The 25057-nt window shown below is 43.5% G+C and overlaps 1 protein-coding gene across 6 annotated transcripts in view; it reads left to right on the forward strand.

Moving 5' to 3' along the window:
* TXNDC11 (thioredoxin domain containing 11) overlaps positions 1-25057 on the forward strand; it is a 96167-nt gene that overhangs the window by 63915 nt on the left and 7195 nt on the right. For all 6 annotated transcript variants that reach the window (XM_068127657.2, XM_068127660.2, XM_068127656.2 and 3 more), the window contains 2 exons: positions 6227-6917; positions 10480-10619. In XM_068127657.2, the coding sequence (XP_067983758.2) occupies positions 6227-6917; positions 10480-10619 (831 nt within the window). The remainder of the gene's footprint in view (positions 1-6226; positions 6918-10479; positions 10620-25057) is intronic.

Consider the following 25057-nt stretch of genomic DNA (forward strand, 5'->3'; position numbering starts at 1 on the left):
CACAAATGTTCCTCATGGGGGGATGTTTCAATGTTACTTGCGACATTTTGATAAGTCACATGGTTTGGCCGCAATAAATAATGGAATTTAAAATTTAAAAAGCTTATAACTCTTGAACCACTGCATGGATCGACTTGAGTTTTTAATGCGATGTAGATCTCCTCAATCGGAAGAAGTCTGCAAAATTTAAAGATGATTGGATGTACGGTCTGGAAGCTAGAAGGTGTTATTGCGTGAAGAAGAAGAACCGCCTCATTTTTATGACCAGGCCATGTGACATAACCACCTCATGAGCTAAGGGTAGCTCGAAATTAAATTGTTTTCGGATTTGGCAGTCGCTAGAGGGTGTTAACATTCCAATGCAACAAATCTGGACAAATTCTGATGAATTTTCGTAAAACTACACGATATTGTCATTTACATTGGAAAATAACATTGTAAAACTCTCTGCCGTCTCGGCTTATTTCTCGCTCTGAAGTTCATCCTGTCTTCAATTTTAAAGAGAAAGAGAGGTATCTGCAAGCAATGGTGACCTTTATTTGGTGGAAATCCGATGAAAAATGACGAAGTTATTCAAAATCTAACATTTGAAATGGATCGCATTTCCAAAGTGAATTCTTCCTCAGGTAAAATATCCATGCGTGCAGGCAGACCTTGCGGCGTCCATTTTGCTCCGATTTCAAATCGGATTTCGATTGTCGTATTACCTTGGATGAGTTAACAAAATACCACAACAAATTTGGTGACAATCATGAAAAATTTGACCAAGTTCGATCGACGGGATACTTCGTTCTTACACTGACATACGGCACGGGCCACGGATGACGTCATGCCACGGCATGACGTTCTTCCACGGGTGGCAGATATCGTTTATTAAACGAAAATATTTTTTTAAATGGATGGGGTGGGGGGATGTGTGTGTGTTTGTGTGGAGGGGTGTGCGTGTGGGGGGAGGGGTGTGGGGGTGTTTGTGTGTGGGTGTGTGTGTATATATATATGTGTGTGTGTGTGTGTGTGTGTGTGTGTGTGTGTGTGTGTGTGTGTGTGTGTGTGTGTGTGTGTGTGGATGTGTGGGTGTGCGTGGATGTGTGTGTGTGGGTGGGGGGAGGGGGGGATATGTGTGTGTGTGGGGGGGGGGGGAGGTTGGGGTGTGCGTATGGAGGGGGGCGGGTGTGTGTGTGTGTGTGTGTGTATGTGTGGAGGTGGGGTGTGTGTGTATGTGTGGAGGGGTGTGCATGTGGGGGGAGGGGTGTGGGGGTGTTTGTGCATGGGTGTGTGTGTGTGTGGATATATGTGTGTGTGTGTGTTTGGAGGGGTGTGCATTTGGGGGAGGGGTGTGGGTGGGGGTAGGGGGGATGTGTGTGTGTGTGTGTATGTGTGTGGGGGTTGTATCCAAGGGGGTTGTGTCAAAGCATGTCCAATGAAAGTGGGGTTGTATCAAAAGTGGGGTTGTATCAAAAGTGGGGTTGTATCAAAAGTGGGATTGTATCAAAAGTGGGGTTGTATCAAAAGTGGGGTTGTATCGAATGTGGGTGCGAGTAAACCGGTCATCACTGCCAGCAGTTTTAAAGTGGCAGTTCTAGTTGTTTTTTTTTATTACCCTCGCCTGAGGAGAGGACATTGCATTTAATTCCGTTTGTTTTTTGTTTGTCTGTCTGTTTGTTTGTCCGCACAGAATAAATATGATTTTCTCTGCAACCGTTGGTCTGATTGACGGGAAATTTTCACCATGGGTGCAACTCCACCTGTAGAAATTTTTTATGATAATTATGACGTCATATGTCACGTGGTATGGGCGCCATCTTGGAAAAACCGAAAAACTTTGCACCTCTATATCTCCGAAAGCGCTGCATAGAAAACAAGACCAAAAGTCTAACAGTGGTGTCGCCGGGCTTGTAAAATATTATAAACCACAAACACATATGCTTAGCTTTTCAAACAGTCGCTAATGCTGTTTATAACATTAAACAAAGAAATTTGGAGGAATCTCGACATCCACGAGGTAAGTTTTACTTACAGAACTGAGCGAAGATCTACTGTAATCTATATACCCCACAAGGTTTGAGGTGTGCTCATTCACCAAGCAGATAGCTAGCGCTTGCCAAGCCAGCCGTTCCTTAACGGTTTTGAATGGAGTTCTTGTTCGAATGCTTAAACCACTTGGCGATCTCTCCACAATAACCTTGGTAAATGAACACACCCAATGTTCTTCAGACCTGACAATGTAATCCATATGCCCCAAAGAGGAATGACCCTTTCTGCAGCTCCCGTAGTGAGCGGGTGTAGGCCTACTAGTAAATTAAAATGTCCAGTCAGTGGAGTCAGCCGTTACAATGACATCATCGACGTAATGACGTAATGGACACAAAACTGCCACTTCTTTAATATGTAGAAAATGATACAGTCACGTGAAAAAGTAAGTACCCCCCATGTAAAGTTTTGACTTTTTCAACATATTTCAACATACAGCTATTTGATCTTCATTTCAACAATATTGACAGATAAAGGTGATATAATATAACAAATATCATCAAACATTTACATTTTGTAGTCCATTGTATAATTTAAATAAACATAAATGCAAATTTCGCATGTGGAAAAAGTAAGTACACCCCGACATTTATCACTACTTCAAATACCTAAAATTAGAACCAGGTGCACCAGCTCAGGTGCAAATGATTAGAACATCGTTAGAGAGGATCTTGGAGGAACCTGTCTTATTTAAACCTCAGATATTTTGTTTGGTTTGCTCTTTGTTGTTGAAGTGTGCAGCGTCACCATGTCTAGATCAAAAGAGCTCTCTGGGGCCTTCAGAAAGAAGGTTATAGATGCCTACGAGTCTGGGGAGGGATTTAAAAAGATCTCCAAACAATTTGAAATCAATCATTCGACTGTCCGGAAGATCATCTACAAGTGGGGAAGATTCCAAACAACTGCCAACTTGTTCAGGCCAGGCCGCCCCAGCAAGTTCAGCCCGAGAGCAGACCGCAAGATGCTGAAAGAAGTCTCGAAGAACCCCAGAATGTCATCACAGGACCTACAGGTAGCTCTTGCCACTGTTGATGTCAAAGTGCACGAGTCTACCATTAGAAAGAGGCTGCACAAATTTGATCTGCGTGGGAGGTGTGCCAGGAGGAAACCTTTGCTGTCCAGAAAGAACATCAGGGCAAGACTAAAGTTTGCCAATGAACACCTAGGCAAAGATCAGCACTTCTGGAACAATGTGCTCTGGACAGATGAGTCAAAGGTAGAGCTATCTGGCTGCAGTATCAGAAGACATGTTTGGCGAAAACCAAAGACAGCATTTGACCACAAGAACCTGATACCAACTGTAAAGCATGGTGGTGGAAATATTATGGTTTGGGGCAGCTTTGCTGCATCAGGGCCTGGGCAGCTCACCATCATAGAATCCACTATTAATTCTTCATTGTACCAGAGGGTGCTTGAGGATAATGTGAGGCCATTTGTCGGAAAGTTGAAGCTCAACCGACGGGGGACCTTGCAACATGACAATGACCCTAAACATACCAGTAAATTCACCAAGGAATGGCTGAAATGAAGGAAATGAAGGGTTCTGGAATGGCCAAGTCAAAGCCCGGATCTAAATCCCATCGAGATGTTGTGGGGGATTTGAAACGAGCTGTGCATGCAAGAAACCCCTCAAACATCGCACAGTTGAAAGAATTCTGCATGGAGGAGTGGGCAAAAATTTCTCCCAGTCGATGTCAGACACTGGTAGACAGTTATAAGAAACGCCTACTTGAGGTTGTTTCTGTCAAAGTGGGCAATACCACCTATTAGAGCCAAGGGTGTACTTACTTTTTCCACATGCGAAATTTGCATTTATGTTTATTTAAATTATACAATGGACTACAAATTGTAAATGTTTCATGATATTTGTTATATTATATCACCTTTATCTATCAATATTGTTGAAATGAAGATCAAATAGCTGTATGTTGAAATATGTTGAAAAAGTCAAAACTTTACAAGGGGTGTACTTACTTTTTCACGTGACTGTATACTCATAACTCATGTAATGTCTTTGTGCCAAGTTTGAAGAAAATCGGTCCATGCCTGTCCGAGAAATGGATGGGGATACGATTAAGTAACAAAATGGCCGCTAGTCGGCCATCTTGAATCTGATCTCGAAAGAAAATGACATGCGTATGTAAGCAATGATTCACTAGCTGCTTGCCAAGTTTGAACAACATCGGCAAATGCATGTCCGAGAAATGGATGGGGACACGATTAAGTAACAAAATAGCCAATAGTTGGCCATCTTGGATCTGAACCCGAAAGAAATTGTCGTGCACATTTAAGCAATAATTCACTATATGTGTGCCACGATTGTGATATCTGACAGGTTCGACAATATCTTCGGCATGAACGGCACATACATCAAAATGGCGGTGTGGAGAGTCACACTTTTACACTCATGTAACATGTTTTAGTCACACTCATGTGACCAGATTCTCATCTCTGATTGGTATACGTTTGAGGGGACATACATAGATACGGACAGACAAACACTGTTCTAGACGGCTCTGCCCGATAAGCTACGCCGTAAAAATGAGACATGGCTCATTGTAAAGAACTCTCCATGGGGAATAACATATGTTAATGATGATGTCGTATTGTCGTAGGTTCCTCCATTTTGACGTCATAATTCCACAAGTACAAAACTTCATCCGATCAAGATGAAATTTCTTGAGCATCATCTAGGGATAAATTGGTGGAGAAAAAAAATAATTAATCTGTCACGTGGTTCGGCCGCCATATTTGTTTTAACACAAAAACCTTAAAAACCACTAAAACATGTCCTGGCGAGGGTCTGCAATCTCTGATTGCTCTTTCTAGTTTTCTTTGTTTTTTTTTTGCTTGTCCACCGCTCCTTTCCTGTGTCATCTCCAGGCACTGCAAAACGTCATTGCCGGGCACCGAAGGGGGCTCGGCAGTGACGCACGCTGAAAGGGAGTACTCAGTTTTCACTCTGGTCGTTTTTTTTCTTTCTTGTTTTCTTTCTTTCTTTCTTTCCTGTTTGTCCGGGCGATATCTCAGCCATCCTTTGAGCTAGGAAGCTGAAATTTCGGATCAATAGTGAGCAAGTCCTTTTTCAAAAACTCTATTTTTTGTTTTTTGATTAATCAATTAATTGAGGAGTTATTTAATTATTAGCGATTAATTCAGTACTTATTTAATTATTCAAATTTCCTTTCTCTTCTGACCATTAACTCAGGCACCTTTTGAGTTAGGAAGCTGATATTTGGACATGCCAATGAACATGTGATTTGGCTGCAAAGGCAATTTTTGATTTATTAATTAATCAATTCATCGATTAATTATTTAATTATTCGATTAATGACTAAAAAAAATTTTTCTATTTAAGTTACAGATTCTGATGAAATGGTGGTGGTTTATGTGTTCTGTGACCGAATTGATTAATAATTTAATTTTTTAATGATTATTATTTATTTATTTTCATTATTAATCATTTATTTATTTTCTTTCTCATTTGGCCAATATCTCAGGCACCTTTTGAGCTGGGAAGCTAATATTTGGACATGACAGTGACCAAGTGATGTGGCTATCAAGGATATTTTTGATTTATTGATTAATCATTTAATCTATTAATTATTTATTGGTGAATCGATTAATTATTTATTGATTAATCGATTAATTATTTATTGATTAATCGATTAATTATTTATTGATTCATCGATTAATTATTTATTGATTAATCGATTAATTATTTATTGATTAATCGATTAATTATTTATTGATTAATCAATTAAATATTAATTTTTTTATTAATGACTTATTTAATTAAATTTCTAAAAGATACATCTTCGGATGAAGCACTAGTGGTTTAGTTATGCGATTAGCCAATTGATTAAGAAAATATTTTGTGATAATCTTTTATTGATTTTAATTATACAATTAATCAATCAATTAGTGTACACCTGTCCCTCCCAATGCAGCCTCTATGAGCTGCACTGCGGTATTGCCGGGCGCCGGAGGCGCCCCGGCAATGCCGCGCTGCAGCATATTTAATCATTTGGCATGGGGCGGTGTACTTTGAATGTATCTGCACTTGTTTAATTTTTTATTTGTTCTTGTTTTATTTGCTTTCTAATTATACGGTGTGTTCAAAATGCCTGGTTAAACAAAACCATGAACCAGTAGTTGTAGCAACCTGTGATGTTTTTGTCTCTTCTCTGTTTAGCTCGAAGAGATCGTGCTCACATACAATGACTGCAGTGAGAGTTTGAAGATCTCACGTCTCACTGATCGATTGCTGCAAATGCAGCAAGAAAAACAGCAGACTTTTCACAGGCAATCCACTCCATCCCCATGGAAACAAGAGGCATGTTGTTTTTCATTGGCCGGAGCAAGGACAAAAGTGCTTGGCCCAGTCGGACAGTCTTCGCCACGCACGACTTGTGAACTGTGTGTGTCGGCCGGACATGGCTCACCACGATGCACACTTTCTCGTGTTCCAGTGGAATTTTTGTCATCTCTAATGTCAGAGAGCACGTCTTGCAGCTCGGCGGTTGTGGACGTGTACAGCAGTCGCTTTGCGTCTTTGTATGCCGCTTGCTGTGAAAGATTATCTGCCAATGACCAGGAAATGGGGAATCAAACGTCCAGAACGATCTCAGGATTCCTGTGGAATGCTTGGAAAGCCGGAAGCCATCGTGGAGGGCGAAAGGTGGATGAGATTGCTGCTGTAAAGGGCTTACGATGTCGCACAAACCGCACGCTGGCATTCTTTGCCATGGACTCGGGCCTGCACTGGGACTTTGCCAAGCGACTGGGAGCTCCACCTGACCCCAGACTGAAGATCTTCGCCGCGATCATTACCCTCCACGAAGAGCTGCACCACATATTGGAAGATGTGCGACGGGATACACTGAGTAAGTATTTGAGAATGTTGTTGTGTAGACGGTAAAATCGCTATCGGTAAGGCGAAGTCATGCGACTTTCATTGCTGATGCGGGTGTGACCGGCCATGAAAATATTCTCACCCCTTTGCCTCTCCGATCTTGTGATCGGATTTTTGGGCCATCTATTTATTACGTACACGAATATTAACACTCCTCCCCACCGCCGCCAACACTTATCTTCTGCTTTAGCCATCCAGTCTAGGGCAGCTTTGATGGAATGTAAATTCCTTTCATTCTTATTATCTTAAACAATTAATAAACATACCTTGAAATTCCAACAAACCTGTTTGGCTTTACATTTCTCAAAATCCAGCGAACCTATTTATTTATTTATTTTTGGATACAAGATCGAGGCTCGTGAAAGAGCGAACATTAATCACACAGAAAGACAAACCGACACATAAAACATATAACATGGGGAGCGGTAGACAAGATGGGGAGAGAGGGGGAGGAACACAAACACAACATCTGAGAGCAGGGACATCGAGAGATCTGTGGGAGGGAGAGGGCTTTGGGGGGAGGCATGGGAAGGGGGGTAGGAGAGGTATAAAACATATGGACACTGCCAGGACTTCCAGGAAAGAAGTTGTAATTTCAAACAAGGTGGATCTGGGGATTATCTTCTGTGTGTGTCCTATAGTTATAGTTCCCTTTTTAAGAACCTATAGTTCCCTTTTTAAGAACTGAATCATCCAACTTACCAAAACCCTATTGCTGTCACAGTGTCACATGGTCACCAGAGCTGCAAACATTCTTCGAGGCCTGACGAGACTCCATGGCTTTAGGAGTAATCTGATTAATGCTGCGTTCCTCTGTTGTCTTTGTGATTTAGGTTTGGTTGCCCTTTCCGGAAATGCAGGTCGCCAACTCGTTGTGACTGCACTTGGTTGATACTTTATTTGTGATATTTCTTTAAATATTGTCATGTTGTGTCCATCAGTCCTCTGAACAAGTATTTGCCAGTCATATACTATGCCAGTCAAGTGCACCATGTGTACAAGAGTCATATACTATGCCAGTCAAGTGTACCATGTGTACAAGAGTCATATACTATGCTAATCAAGTGTACCATGTATACAAGAGTCATATACTATGCCAGTCAAGTGTACTATGTGTACAAAAGTCATATACTATGCCAATCAAGTGTACTATCTGTACAATTGTCATATACTATGCCAGTCAAGTGTACTATGTGTACAAAAGTCATATACTATGCCAATCAAGTGTACTATCTGTACAATTGTCATATACTATGCCAGTCAAGTGTACCATGTGTACAAGAGTCATATACTATGCCAGTCAAGTGTACTATGTGTACAAAAGTCATATACTATGCCAATCAAGTGTACTATCTGTACAATTGTCATATACTATGCCAGTCAAGTGTACCATGTGTACAAGAGTCATATACTATGCCAGTCAAGTGTACTATGTGTACAAAAGTCATATACGATGCCAATCAAGTGTACTATCTGTACAATTGTCATATACTATGCCAGTCAAGTGTACCATGTGTACAAGAGTCATATACTATGCCAGTCAAGTGTACCATGTGTACAAGAGTCATATACTATGCCAATCAAGTGTACTATCTGTACAATTGTCATATACTATGCCAGTCAAGTGTACTATGTGTACAAGTGTCATATACTATGCTAATCAAGTGTACTATGTGTACAAGTGTCATATACTATGCTAATCAAGTGTACCATGTGTACAAGTGTCATATACTATGCTAATCAAGTGTACCATGTGTACAAGTGTCATATACTATGCTAATCAAGTGTACCATGTGTACAAGTGTCATATACTATGCTAATCAAGTGTACCATGTGTACAAGTGTCATATACTATGCTAATCAAGTGTACTATGTGTACAAGTGTCATATACAATGCTAATCAAGTGTACCATGTGTACAAGTGTCATATACTATGCTAATCAAGTGTACCATGTGTACAAGTGTCATATACTATGCTAATCAAGTGTACTATGTGTACAAGTGTCATATACTATGCTAATCAAGTGTACTATCTGTACAATTGTCATATACTATGCTAATCACGTGTACTATGTGTACAAGTGTCATATACTATGCTAATCAAGTGTACTATGTGTACAAGTGTCACATACTATGCTAATCACGTGTACTATGTGTACAAGTGTCATATACTATGCTAATCAAGTGTACTATGTGTACAAGTGTCATATACTATGCTAATCACGTGTACTATGTGTACAAGTGTCATATACTATGCTAATCAAGTGTACTATCTGTACAATTGTCATATACTATGCCAGTCAAGTGTACTATGTGTACAAGTGTCATATACTATGCTAATCAAGTGTACTATGTGTACAAGTGTCATATACTATGCTAATCAAGTGTACCATGTGTACAAGTGTCATATACTATGCTAATCAAGTGTACTATGTGTACAAGTGTCATATACTATGCTAATCAAGTGTACCATGTGTACAAGTGTCATATACAATGCTAATCAAGTGTACTATGTGTACAACTGTCATATACAATGCTAATCAAGTGTACCATGTGTACAAGTGTCATATACGATGCCAATCAAGTGTATGTACAAGTGTAATGTGTACAAGTATACTATGCCAGTACTATGTGTACAAGTGTCATATACTATGCTAATCAAGTGTACCATGTGTACAAGTGCCATATACTATGCTAATCAAGTGTACTATGTGTACAAGTGTCATATACTATGCTAATCAAGTGTACTATGCGTACAAGTGTCATATACTATGCTAATCAAGTGTACCATGTGTACAAGTGTCATATACTATGCTAATCAAGTGTACCATGTGTACAAGTGTCATATACTATGCTAATCAAGTGTACCATGTGTACAAGTGTCATATACTATGCTAATCAAGTGTACTATGTGTACAAGTGTCATATACTATGCTAATCAAGTGTACCAATTGTACAAGTGTCATATACTATGCTAATCAAGTGTACTATGTGTACAACTGTCATATACAATGCTAATCAAGTGTACCATGTGTACAAGTGTCATATACGATGCTAATCAAGTGTACCATGTGTACAAGTGTCATATACTATGCTAATCAAGTGTACCATGTGTACAAGTGTCATATACTATGCTAATCAAGTGTACCATGTGTACAAGTGTCATATACTATGCTAATCAAGTGTACCATGTGTACAAGTGTCATACACTATGCTAATCAAGTGTACCATGTGTACAAGTGTCATATACTATGCCAGTATCAATTCAAGTGTTTACCTGGAGTATGTTGGTGTCCTCATTGTAGTTGTTACCAAATGGATCGATTTCAAGTTGCCAACATTATCCTCCTCAAGTACTCAGACGATTTTGCTAAATTCTAGTTCATGTACGACTGTGGTTCATCTTGCTGATTGTTCAGGCCATTTGAGTTGGTGACTGGCAAATTGCAAGTTTGTTCTTGTTCGCTCTCGACCATAAAGCAAGTGACTTTGTCTTTCTTTTGCCCCATTTCCTGCACCTCCGTGTCCGTCAGTTAAGTTCGTGGTGAACTACAGCTGGCCGCACAGCACCTTGCGAAGGCACCGTCGCTCAGTGACTCCGCCGCAGCACGCTTCGTCCGTTCTGGAATTAACGGCTGACACCTTCAGTGCTGTGGTCCTGGACCCAGATAAGGTGCGGAGGTCACCCCCCATGCATTGCTATGGTATTCCACATCTCTCGTGTTTTCATTCAAATTGTTTAGGTTTGTTCTGTGCGTAGTTCACACATTGAAAAACTACAATCATTGTTTTTATAAATTGTAAGTGAGCACAAGAGGTAAGAAAATCGATGGCAAGAGAACAAAGCTCTTCTTGCAGGTTGTTCTTTCTTTTTTCTTCTTCTTTTTTGTATACCTAGTCGAGGCTTGTGGAAGAGTTTGTACAGTGAGCGGATCGGGACATAACGGACAAAAACAAGATGCAAAACATGCATGCATAGGGTGGACAAAATTGATACAGAGGGAAACTCCAAGGAAGGAAAACTGGAAGGAGGAGGGATTCGGGTGGGGTTAACGAGGGTAGAAAAGATCATGGCTTAGGATCGGGGACGATCTGAGATGGTGGTGAACGGCGACGCCGGACTGAGGCAGCCCCACAAGAAGCCTGCGTAGTGCGTATGGCGGACCACGTGGGCCCCGCACAAACACCGGGAAGGGGAGCGCGGGGACAAAGCACAGAAAGAGCAGAGGTCGCAGGACCAGAAAGGAGGTGGCAGAAGACAGAGAGACCACCGACCTGTCTGCGATGGCGACGTGACAGACCCATTATGCAAACAAGTCTCGGAAGGTAACCCGCCAATGTGGGTTTGGTACTTTTACAGGAAGACAAAGAAGTAACTAATACAATTTTGGAGCCTTTCCTCTCCATACCATCACTCCTTTCTCCCCTCGCCCCATTACTCCTATCCACTCAGTTTTGCCACAAGTCCTTTTCTTGTGGGGGAGAGAAAAGTAAAAAAAATAATCCCATACACGCTCTTGTTGTCCTTTTCTTAAATGGTGAAATATTTATTAAACTGCCTAAGCTATTTTATTTTTACCTATGCTTTGTGAAGGTACAATGGTCTTCAATTTAAACTTGTACTTTTTCCTTGATACGTATATTTAAAAATAAATTAATCTTAATTTATTTATAAATATTCCCATCAAGCAAGAAATAAATCAATATCACCCGATCTTCAAGATGCTCCCAATTACATGCATTTGTCCGATTCATAATCTCCATTTGCGGGTTTCAGAAGGTAGGACGGAGTCCTCCCAGGACTTTAAAAGTATCCACCTTTGTCTCGGCAAAGGATCATGATTCATGTACCAAACTGGTCCATGAAACGCTCTCCCTGCACCCCGCCACACCTCCTCCTCCCCATGCCGCATGTGCAGAAAACACTTTGCGGTAGAGGATGGTCTACTTCTCCTCTATGCTCCAGCTCACCTCTTCACCTTTCTGCTTCAGTTCGGAGCTCTGTCTCATCGTGAGGTTGATATCTTCTTCCTCACTGGACAGGGTCTATGTTTATTCTTTTCGGCACACATTCCGGCTGCTCGGTATGGCCGCCCAGACCTAGGTCTCAGCCTCAAGGGGGGTTGGGACCCTTTCCTGACATTTAGTAATGGTGTATAATCATTGATGAGCCTTTTTGGTTAGAGCCAGCCAAATGGCTTTTCCCGGAGGAGGCCCGAGGCCCAGACTGCTTGTCAGGTGTCACCGATGGCACTCGCTGGAGTCGTGCCAAGAAGGTAAAAGGCCGAACCTAGAGCCAGTGATCTTAAAAATAGGTGTCTTTTCCGTTTACAAAAAAAACCTTTAAATGAAATTAATCTGATTAAGATGTCCATGTATGCTCACCTACAAAGGAAGTACGCACACACTGTGGCAGTATGTACGTTGCACATGGACGTAAACACCATCAAGTTTTTAAAAAACTCACTCATGATTATTTTTGGCAATCCAATGTGTTTCAACGATTTTTTCACCATAAAAAATAGTTTCTCCACTAAAGGTATATGCTTGCGATGACCAATATTCTGATTGTATATTCATGGAATATTTTCACCGAATTTTCAACAAAGTAGGGTGATATTTCAAATATAATTTCCTTTGACTGGGCTCTCCTGGAGAAGGTGGATCAGACTCGGCAACGGTTGCTAGAGTGAGATGCGCATGGAAGAAGTTTCGGGAACTGAGTGGTGTGCTGACGAGGTGGGGAGTGTCGTTGAAGATGAAGGGAAAGGTGTATGCTGCACGTGTGAGAAGTGTTATGATTTATGGGAGCGAGACATGGGTAATGAACGTAGAGCAGCAACGAAGGCTGGAAAGGGTGGAAATGCGAATGGTTCGGTGGATGTGCGGAGTATCGTTGAGAGAGAGGAAGACAAATGATGAATTGCGAAAGATGATGGGAATAGAGCCTGTGATTGATGCTGTGAAGAGGAACAGGTTGAGATGGTTTGGTCATGTGTTGAGGAAGGATTAAAGTGACTGGTTGAGAAGAGTGATGGAAATGAATGTAGAAGGAAGTAGAGGACGGGGAAGACCGAGAAAGACTTGGCTAAAGATGGTGGAAGAAGAAATGCGGGCAAGGGGGTTAACAAGGAGAGATGCAGAAAATAGGGCAAGATGGAGAAGATTGTCATGGGGACCGCAAGGCTAGCCCCCGCTCTTGCAGGGAAAATGGCCGTAAAATGCATGTTGTTGTTGTTGTTGTTGACTGGGCTCTCCAGAGTTTGCTTGACGGAGTTTTATTTGCGTTATAGTGCCAGCACCGACATTGACATTCACAGCGATGCCCGTCTGCAATTCACGTCAGCGGAGCATCGACTGTGCTCACGCTCTGCGTAGAGACGATCAATACGATGATCCCTTGTATCCCCATATGCAATCCCTTGTGTCCCTATAGGCTATCCCTTGTCCCTATAATGCCAGACACGTATAAATATTTCTGATGGGTGCACAGCCATTTCAGGACATGTGCTTTGACATCCTCGTCACTTTGAAACTCAGTGTCACCAGGATGCTCCACAAATGGTTGCAACACATAGAAATGACATTGAAACAAATCTGGACCAGTGGTGTAACGGATGCTTGGTTAAAGCATCCGCTCTGAGTCTGGGAGGTTGTTGATTCAAATCATGCGAAACACTTTAATAATGGTACGTGCTGCTTCCTTGCTTGATGCTCAGTATTTAAAAGGATAGAGCATGGGCAAACAACCATAAGTTGGCAACATCAGCACAGGCTTTGATGTGCCTAATGGCCTCCTATGTTGAAGTTCCTTGTAAGAGACTTACTATTACATAATCACAGGGGGGGGGTGGTTAAGCATTTCTCATCCCAACTTCTCCTTTTAAAACCAGTTATTTTGAAATCTTCTGGCACGTACTTTATTGAATTCCTAAAGTGAATGAATGATGGTTTCTACACTTCCAAAAGTTGATGACATTTGCTCTGTAACATCACCCGCACTGATGCCCAGAACCAATTCTAGCAAATGCCCAGAACCAATGCCCAGAACCAATTCTAGCAACCCAAACTAGCAACGGTACACTTCTAATGTTTTCAGGAAGAGTACAATGGTCACCTATTGGTGAGGACATGGGACGGGGATCCCAGAGGTTGTGGTTTCAAACCCAGCTGAAGGATATTTTACGAAGGATTTGGATTCTAATCTTCAGGAAGTCAAGTTAGTCTCAGGCGGATTGCCACTTAACCATTGAATCTCAATAAAAACCAAGCTGGCTCATTAACACCTTATTCTGGCTCGTTCTGGATGGGATCTGCTTCTGTAACTGTCTGATTATAGCTGATCTCGGTGGTCTGGTCTATGTGGAATCTTATTCCACTCAATGTGGTATGATGCTCTTCTATTATTCAAGGAGATCATTCAGAATGACTGTAATTCGTTCTGAATAACTACGGGTCATGGCCTTCTCCTGCACATGTCACCAAAAGTGAAATTTATCAAACTAGCAACGGTACCCGCCCTGAAGGCGGGGCTTCATTTGGGAGGCCCAAATGAAAAGGCAAAATATCAGAAATTGAAGGCTTTTTTTATATTTTAAACGATTTATATAAACATCCGTTAAATCATATCACACGCAAATCATCAAAATCTAAACAGTATTTGTAGAAGTTCAATAAAAGCCACATCACTATTCATATCGGTAAATATTATTCCATCGTGTTTGGAAAAACAGGAAAAAAAAAATGGAAAAACAATATAGCCTATTTTACCCCAGGGCGTCCCAGGATTACCCACCCAAAATTTCGTTGTGTTCGGTTCAGCCGTTTTTGCGGTACCGGGGAACGGACAGACAGACAGACATTTGGTGAATTATAGGAAGACTAGCAGAAGTACCCGGCATTGTCGGGCGGGGGAGGGGAGGGGGAAGAGGAGGGGAGGGGAACGGGGGGGAGGGGAGGAGAGGGGGGGGAGGGGAGAGGAGGGGGGAGGGGAGAAGAGGGGGGGGAAGTACCTGGCATTCCGTGTATAAACGTGAGGGAGAAGAGGGGGGAGGTGGAGGGGGGAGGGGGGAGGGGGAGGGATGGGAGAGGAGAGGGGTGGGAGGGGGGAGGGGAGGGGGAGGGGGGAGGGGAAGGGGTAGGGGGAGGGGTAGGAGGAGGGGGAAAAGGGAGGGGGAGGGGGAAAAGGGAGGGGGAGGTGAGAAGGGGAGGGGATAGGGAAAGGGGAGGGGGTAGGGAAAGGGGAGGGGGAAGGGGGAGGGAAGGGGAGGGCCAGTCAACAATGACATTGCAGTTCTCATGGTCGGAGAGCAGCACAACAATCGCGACATCGTCCTGAATCTTCGCAACAGCACGAAGCGGATTTTGGAGACTCACCGATCTTGTGACGCCCTCCAGTACCGGCGTTGCCGGGTGGGGGAAGGGAGACCCGTACATTCCCAACCCGTACATTCGCCCTCTCGACTCAAGCTCACTCGGACAAAAGCCTCTCACAAATTACACCGTGAAGGCCCAATGGCCATGTCTATGCCACAAATCAAGTATGTGAGCGAGTTGGGCGCACTGAATTGAAAATATATAGAACGCTCATACTCCGTGAAAAGTGAAGCCAACTGGCGGCGGGGATGGAACATCACGTGATCCCTCTGAGCGAATCAGCGCGCTGCTCTGCCACCGGCTCAGATTCCGTGTATAATATTCCTCGCTGAAAAAAAATCTATGTGAAACATGCTACTATCTATGCTAAATCATGCTAAATCATGCTATGCTAATCATGCTAAAATCTATGCGACTTGCTGTGAGTTTATGGCGGCAAGGAACATCACGTGATCGCGTCACGAACATCATTCGTGATCACGTCATCACGTGATCGTGATCGTCATCAATGAGAGCGAATGAGCGCGCTGGAAATTTTCCTTCCTTACTCATGGCGTAAATAAATATACTGCCGTAAATATGGTACATTATTTAAAAAATTAATGTACTACAATATTTTTGAAAAATTTCATTGGTTGCTAGGAGACAGCAGCATGTAAAAACCGTTTGAATATTTGAAATACAGTTTGATCCAGAGGTAAGTGGTTGGTGGTTGGTCTTGCTGGTTGGTGGACACGATATGTGTAAGGGAAATTATTTTGGTGTCCTGTATCTGGTCGTGCTAGTTGGTGAACACGGTACATTTAAGGGAAATGATTTTCTGTCATTCTTCTGAGTGCTTGCTTCTCCTTCCCCGTATTTTTGTTCATTTTATTGTTTTTTTCCACTCTCTTGAGTTGTGGGCCTTCCTTGAGTGGTATTACATTTATCATCATCATCATTGGAATGTCTGTTGTAAAGATACGGACATCAAGTCCGTATCTTGACGCAGAGAGCATCAAGCACCATCTTTTTATACCAGGCAACGGCAACGGCAACGCACTAACGCAGACCTCGCTCGGCCCCGCCCACAGCGACCTCGCTCGGTCCCGCCCACAGCGACCTCGCTCGGTCCCGCCCACAGCGACCTCGCCCGGCCCCGCCCACAGCGACCTCGCTCGGTCCCGCCCACAGCGACCTTGCTCGGTCCCTCCCACAGCGGCATCACTCCGCCCTACACGGCACTATCTATATATTATTCGTACAATGCCGGGTACTTCTGCTCGCTGAAAAAAAATCTATGTGAAACATGCTAAATCATAATCATGCAGAAGTACCCGGCAAAAACGCAATCGCTCTGAAATACGTGCGAACGCGTAACTGAGTTAATGGCGGCAACGAACATCACGTGATCGCTCTGAGCGAATCAGCGCGCTGCTCTGCCACCGGTCAGATTCTGGTCATAATATTCCTCGCTGAAATGCACTGAGGTAAAAATATGGTAAAAAAATATTATGAAATAAATTTTTAGGCTGGCCATGTTCTTCCCAGGCTCAATGGCCATGTCTGTGCCAAATATCAAGTACGTGAGCCTCTCCGTTTAGGAGTCTATCGGTAACATTACACACACACACACACACACACACACACACACACACACACAAACTGTGTTTTATATATATATAGATGGCTTAGTTTCCAAGCCACTGTATTCAGATGCTTTACACATACTTCGCAGCTGTGTCACTGCCATCTTGGAAACGCCCATAATGCATTGCACAGCTGTGATGTGGCTTCACCCTGGAGTTGACAGGACATCTTCAGTTTTAAGTAATCTTTCATTCTTTTGTAGCTGTGGCAGAACGCTCCAGTAACGACAACATTCGGGCTCTTGTTAGTCCATCACCCACGAAGCGGGATACCAGATCTTGCAGTCAGCATGCGTCCTTCCGTCCATGTCCAGGGTATAATGTCCATTTAATATTTTGTCATCAAACTTAAAATAAAAAAACTTATTATGGGAACGTGGAGGAGACTAATTAATAATATTGGTTCATTATAATTTCGTGTCCAGCAAAAGGGCAAAGACACAGTCAGTAGAAAAAGCCTTATCAGCCCATCCACTGCGCGTCAGCATGAGACGGCCGGGGTTTTTTTTAAATCGCTTCCGTGTTTCTTTATTTACCATTTGAGCTTCAGTTTGTCTGTCCAGGCCGTAACTTTTTTTAATCATTTGAGCTTTTCGCATCAAATTTTCCATAAACCTTTATTATGAGAATATGGAAACAGATAATTAGTAAATGCTTTTTCTTTTCTTTTTTAGCTGTTGTTTTCATCAAGTCAAGTACAAAGTGGATGTGGAGGGGCTTGGCATTTTGAGATGCTTTCTAGTTAAATTTGTGGTGATGTGGAACTAAAGTGCACTTGAAATCCACCAAGATGTTTGGGGATTTTCTTTTGAATCTGGTCTTTGTGCATGCGATTTGAAAATACAAAAAAAACCATTGTGAAAATAATATGACAACCAGATAGTGAGCACCCACATAAATAACAAACACACTTTGAAAACGTATTTTCAAGAACAGGGGTGATTAGTGGGTGGGCCTTTTAATTTTTTTACAATGAGGGTGTCGAGGGGTGAAGCACGTGTTTTATAATTTGGGTGGCTAGCATTCAAACCTGTGTTATATGGTGAGTGGGTGTGGTGGAGCTTGTTTAAAACTGCTGTGACTGGTGGAGGAGCCCATGCCCTACGACTGGAGTTGTGAGCGGTGGAGACCATGTTGAAGAATGGGATGTCTAACAGAGGAGCCGGTGTTTTTAGACCTGGGGTAGCTTGCAGAGGAGCCGGTGTTTTTAGACCTGGGGCATCTGGCAGAGGAGCCTGTGTTTTTAGAACCGGGGTGGCTGGCAGAGGAGCCTTGTCTGACATGGGAGGCCAGGCCAGGTGTGTGGCTTGTGTTTGAGACCAGGGGGTGGATGGAGGTGGGGGTAACTAGCAGTGGAGACGTGTTCAAAAACAGGCGTGATTAGTGGAGGAGGCCGTATATTCTGGAACGAAGGTTGCTAGCGGTGAAGCCTACGTTTACAACTGGGGTTGGTTACAGAGGAGCCTGTAGTCAACAAAAGGTGCTTCGTGGAAGAACCTGTTCGATGCCATTTTGGATTTTCAATTTATTATCCCCAGGCGTTTTGAAAAAAAAACCGGGGGGGGGGGGCGGGGGATTATATTGTAATCAGCTCCGTCTGTTCATCTGTTGCGCTATCTCCTCCTCAATGGTTGAGCAGAATTTCACCAAACTTGTTAGTTATGATCAGAACATGGCACAAAATGTTCCAAGAGCGGTCATATTTTGTCGCATCTCCTGGCGTGGGGTCAAAAGGAAAAATAACAAAAAATGCAATTATGGGCACATTTTAAAATGAAACTTTGTACATGCAATCAACATTGGGCGACATATGAAACATGTAACCACTTTTTTGGATTTGACATCTCTGGTTCATGCTCCAGGGGGTGAAGACTTCAGCTCACAGAGGTCAAAACAGGGGAAAAAACATTTTAAACAAAATTTGATATTGGGTCGTTCCTGGTGGAACCTTTTGCCATATTTCAACTTTGCTTTTGGTGTGAAGCTTGGGATTTGCGATGGCGTGTAGTGGACTTCACTCCAGTATATTTATTTCATTTTCTCTTTTACCTTCACAATGCTTACCGTAGCGATATTTTTCGACGGAAGAACGGGGTGAAAATAATTCCGTCAGACAGGAGCAAATTTTCCGACTTTGGCCGATCTTATGACATCTCGTCAACTGAGAGCAGTCAGGTTTTGGCAACTGCAGCAGAAAGTTTTGCTCGCTTCTCCTCCGATTGTGTCCCCTTCGTCGCCGGAAGACGTAAGCGCAACCCCTCGGGCGATGAGTGTCGGAATGAGGTGTTGTTGCGGTGACTCATGGGTTCATGGTTTTGTTTTCGGTGTTCCTGTTTTGCCTTGAACTGTTTGGTGTAAGGATGGGATTCGGTGCATTTGTTTGGAAGGACATTGGAAATTGGATATTTTGGATATTTTGCACCTTGATACTGAAACTCTGGCTCTGGCTGGAGCTCTGGGCCGGTGCTCCTGCCTCACACCTAGCTCGTCTTCACGCTGTTGAAACCAAAGCATTCAGAATCATTGGAATCTCCCGCGATGAAGCTATCTCCGAGGGCCTTTCACTTACTCACCGCAGGCAGGTTGGTGGTCTTTCCTTCTTCTACCGACTCCTCTCCGGCCTTGCTCCCCCAGCTCTCTCTGGGCTCTGTCCCCCAAATATTCCTACAGGTCGCACAAGATCTACCTGCAACCCTCCTATGGTTAAACTGCCAAAATCAAGACTCTCTGCTCACCTTCACTCTTTCATTCCTCTTTTCTCCCACCTCTGGAACAAACTCCCTCACTCTCTTCAATCCCACTCCACCCTCCAGGTCTTTAAAACGGCTGTTCACCACCATCTCTTATCTTCCCCAATCCAAAACCTTGATCTTTTCTACCCCCGCTAATTTCACCCCAAATCCACTTTTTGAGGGGCCGACTTCTTTCCTGGAAGTCCTTGGTGTCCTTGCGTTTTATACCTATCCTGCCCCCGCCCCCCAGGCCCTCTCCCTCCCACACATCTCCCGATGTCCCTGCTCTCAAATGTTGTGTTGTGTGCTTCCTCCCCTTCTCTCCCCATCTTGTCGACCGCTCCCCTTTTTATATACTTTGTTTGCTTGTTTGTTTGATTTGTTTGTTTGATAGATGTTAGCTCTTTCACGAGCCTCGACTCTGCACACAAAAAAAACAAAAACTATTTTTGAAGCATGACGAACAATCCTATTTTTTGACCTGTTCTGCTGTATGGATTCAAATCCTAAGATACATTTTGGACGTTGCACAGTCGAGGCTTTACTTTAGAATTGTTAGTCACCTTCTCTATTTGTACAAAAAACTTTTTGATGATCATCCTGAAGGGTGAAGCAGAAACAAACGTAACAAGCGTTACGCCTAGGTCCCCCGTCGGTCAAGTGATGTGAATTGACAAAGTGGAAGACGCAAGGCGGCCATCTTGGATTTTGACGTGGCGACCCAATTTTCAATAGCGTTCTCCCTTATGCGTAGATACACCCACACCACACACCAGATTAGAAGTTAGTAGTTCGTTTATTTTCAAGATATTTCGCTCACAAGGTTCAGACATATATATGGTGGCGGCCATCTTGGATTTGGACGTGGCGACCCAATTTTCAATAGCGTTTTTGCTTATGCGTAGATACACCCACGCACCAGATTAGAAGTTGGTACTTCGCTTATTTTTCAAGATATTCCGCTCACAAGGTTCAGACATACATGGCGGCGGCCATCTTGGATTTTGACGTGGCGACCCAATTTTCAATAGCGTTCTTCCTTATGCCTAGATACACCCACGCACCAGATTAGAAGTTGGTACTTCGCTTATTTTTCAAGATATTCTGCTCACAAGGTTCAGACATACATGGCGGCGGCCATCTTGGATTTTGACGTGGCGACCCAATTTTCAATAGCGTTCTTCCTTATGCCTAGATACACCCACACACCAGAATAGAAGTTGGTACTTCGCTTATTTTTCAAGATATTCCGCTCACAAGGCTCAGACATACATGGCGTCAGACATACATGGTGGCGGCCATATTGGATTTTGACGTGGGTTGCACCCGCACACCAAATTAGAATTCGGTCCTTCGCTTACGCACGCACGTCCGCACGCACACATGCACGGACGGAGGGGAAAACCATAGTCCCCCTTTCGCTCCGCGGTGCGACTGGGGACAAAAACATGTGCACACACCTTGAAACCCAGCAGGAACCACCTTTAGAGGCCATTTTTCCCCACCGAGCAGGGGTTGGCCTTTTTTTGGGCACCTTGGTCCCCTTTTTGAGGCAATGTTTTATGGCCGGATGCTCTTCCTGCCGCCAACCCTGTTCGTCACCTCTTGCGGCACACAGGGAATTACCAGTGAACCTATACTCAATTTGCGGACCTCGGAAGGAGGACAGGCTGAGTCAACCCACCTGGCGTTAATTCAGCGATCGACCGGGATTCGAACCCAGGATCCTAGGAACCCAAGCCGGCACCCTAACCGCTAAGCGAACGCCTTTTCATTTGTCGAAAATCTTTGACAAAGCGGTGGTAATTCACAAAAGGACGCGTCCTCCATTGGCAGTTGTAAAGCCATTGTATTTTGACATGATCAGGTGTCACTTCAAACATTCTCGCCGACATCGGCTTTTGTGTTTCTAAAAGGTTTTAATACGAGATGAACTCATTTGTTTTGCCTGTTCCTGCAGCCATTTTGTGAAGTCATCTCGTAAATGCCATGGTTAATTACCCACTGTAATTGTCTTACTTTAGGATGGAGGGCGGGTAGCAGTCAAAGTACACGTGCGCCTTGTGATGTTCGGCCAAGCCCACATGACTGAGATTTGGAACAGGTGCAAGGCCTTAGGCCATGCTCATTTGGTTCAGGTGAGCCTCCCTCGGCCCAAGGTACCTGCACCGTCGGTGTCCCGTCTTCTTGCGGGTCGTTGTCGTCCTATGATTTCAGGGTGCCGGGTTACCTGAACGCACGCACACGGCTACCACCTGAGAGATGCTCGACGAGGACTCGAGCAGTACAGCATGGTGGCCTAATGTCCTGGCTTGGTTTATGGAAGGGATGTAAGGAAGGGAATACGAACACAGTGCAAAAGGAGGCCGAGTCGAAGTGGCAGGTCGATTTGTAGTTTGTTGGCACCAGGTGTGTAAGGTGACATTTTTACTGTGAACCATTTGGTGAATGTGTCTATATTCGGATCCTGAACCGAATGTTGTAGTTTCCACAACACAGCTATGGGGTCGAAGTGCTTCTGGAGTTTGCAGATTGTAGATTCCACCACAACATGTGCGTACAATCGCAATGATGATCACTTTCGCTCTTCCTCTTCCTCCCAGCTTTATTTATTCCTTGCTGAATCCAAGATGAGACATCTACCATTCAAAGGATTTTGTAGTGAGAGAATTGGTCTGAAATTGCACAAGTTTTTATTTCTTCTGGATTCTAAATACTGCACCACTGTCTCCCCCTCGTTTTCCTCTCCGTACAACGGGTTAACTCTCAATTAAATCAAACCAAAGACCTTAAGAAAATGGTACGTGCTGCTTCCTTGCTTGAAAAGGATAGAGCACGGACAATTCCCATCGGTCGACATCTTCGGGGAGGAAAAAATTCCTCGAGGAAATTCCCCGCTGAGTACGGCGAGAAAAGCGGCGCCATTGTTATGACATCACTGGTACCCAGAGTATCCCGGGAAGTGACGGAAGTGATGGCACTTCCTCCAAGGTGTGTGTGTGTGTGTGTGTGTGTGTGTGTGTGTGTGTGTGTGTGTGTGTGTGTGTGTGTGTGTGTGTGTGTGTGTGTGTGTGCGTGCGTGTGTATCAGCTCTATTGTCCAATGGGAGTCTTGTCCATTGGAAGTGCAGGTTGATTGGCTAACTTTCTATACTTCACATGCAAACGAAAGAGAAAAAATGCTTTAGTGTTTGTGGGATTATTTGAATTGAGGACAGCAACCAGGTAATGGAAACGAGAGCGAGCATTACTTTTCCTGACCGAAGTGATATTTTCGAAGTCCAAAAAGGGCAAACTCTGTGAAAAATTGACAAAATGCCCTTAAGCTCGAATTTGTACTGTAACTTGTCACAGTAAAGCCATGTACCAAGTTTCAGTTGGATATGTTAAAGGGTATGGGGAAAACGAATTTCACTACAAAATGGTGTTTTTTTTTGTTTTTAATACAGAATCGAGGCCCGTGAAAGAGCTAACATTTATCACAAAAAGAAATCAAAGAGACAAACAAACAAAGTATATAAAAAGGGGAGCGGTAGACAAGATAGGGAGAGAAGGAGAAGCACAAACACAACATTTGAGAGCAGGGACATCGGGAATGTGTGGGAGGGAGAGGGATTGGGGGAAGGCGGCGTAGGAAGGGGGGGGGGGGGTGGGAGAAGTATAAACACAGTACACCAAGGACTTCCACGAAAGAAGTTGGTATTTCAAAAAAGTGGATTTGGGTGAAATTAGCGGGGGTAGAAAAGATCAAGGTTTTGGATGGGGGAAGATAAGAGATGGTGGTGAACAGCTGTTTTAAAGACCTGGAGGGAGGAGTGAGGGAGTGTGGGAGTTTGTTCCAGAGGTGGGAGAAAAGAGGAATGAAGGAGTGAAGGTGAATAGAGAGCCTAGATTTTGGCAGTTTAACCATAAGAGGGTTGCAGGCAGATCTTGTGCGACCTGTAGGAATATTTGGGGGACAGAGCCCAGAGAGAGCTGGAGGAGCAAGGCAGGAGAGGAGTCGGTCGAAGACAGAAAGACCACCAACCTGCCTGCGGTGATTAAGTGAAAGGCCCTCGGAGGTAGCTTCATCGCGGGAGATTCCAATGATTCTGAACGCTTTAGTTTCAACAGCGTGAAGACGAGCTAGGTGTGAGGCAGGAGCACCAGCCCAGAGGGGGAAACAGTAGAGTTCACAGAGTTCACTCCAAAAACGAATTTCCTTGCAGTGCAATTAGCGAAAGGGCTGATGCGCCACTTTTTCTGTGGGGATTCATCAGCGGCTTAACCCATGGATGCAGTGATTGGGCCTCAGGGACCCACAAGGTTTTTTTTGTTGCAAAAACTATGCTGTACAATTTTTGGGGGGGAATGAGCCTCGTTTTCACCGACTTTCATGTTGTTACATAAAATTCAGTGACATTAAAAAAAAAATCATTCAGGCTCGTGGGAAAATCTTCATTCTTCACTTATAACCTGAAAATCCGACAAGAATGCAGGCCTTGGGCCTTTGAGGCCCCGCATAAATGTTGTTGTACTACTATGTTATATCATTATTTTCTTGATATGAGCCTCGTTATATGCTCCTATAACCTGGTTACAAATAATTCAGTGACAAAAATATGAAAATAAAAAAACTTTACACGAATACATTTGTGGGGCCTCCGAGGCCCAATGGCTGCATAAGTGTAGGATTTTTGACAGTTGTGGACATATACATTCGAAATAAAAGGATCAGTGAATCATATTTTTTGAGCAAATACTCCTCCATGAGCCTCAACTTTTTAGAGAAAAAAAGTTGAAAAACCAAGAACAAAAAAAATTTTTTGCAAAAAAAATAAATGATTCATTACTTGTATGGGATTCTTCCAAATAATAGGATCAATGATTCACATTTTCTGAGCAAATACACATCCATGAGCATCGACTTGGATTGAAAAAGGATATGAAAGGAAAAAATGTATTAAAAAAATTAATAAATAAAAACATTACACGAATACATCTGTTGGGCCTCCGAGGCCCAATGGCTGCGTTTATGTAGGATTTTTGACGCATGCATCTCAGGGTTAATGGATGCGGACTTGTATCGGCAGGCACTGCCCAGCCGGGAGTTGCGTCATGTAACGTGACAACGTGTGCTCGGATGCCGCGTTGCAGGATCACGCGCTATGGTTTGCTCATGATGTACGCATGGCACGATCTTGTGCATTGCGGCAGGCCTCCCTAGCGTTGTGCGCATCCTCGCTTTATTTTCCTTTGTTATCTCCTGCATGTGTTGGCCCATCCCGCCATCTGAACCCCCGGGCTGTGTATATGTTCCCTCTGTTCCATATGTTCGTCCACAAATATCCATGTGATTCACATTATAAAGTACACCGATGTCAACTAATGTCTGTC

This window comes from Myxine glutinosa, chromosome 10 (genome assembly GCF_964187855.1).
Source record: "Myxine glutinosa chromosome 10, kmMyxGlut1.1, whole genome shotgun sequence".
Classification (NCBI taxonomy): domain Eukaryota; kingdom Metazoa; phylum Chordata; class Myxini; order Myxiniformes; family Myxinidae; genus Myxine; species Myxine glutinosa.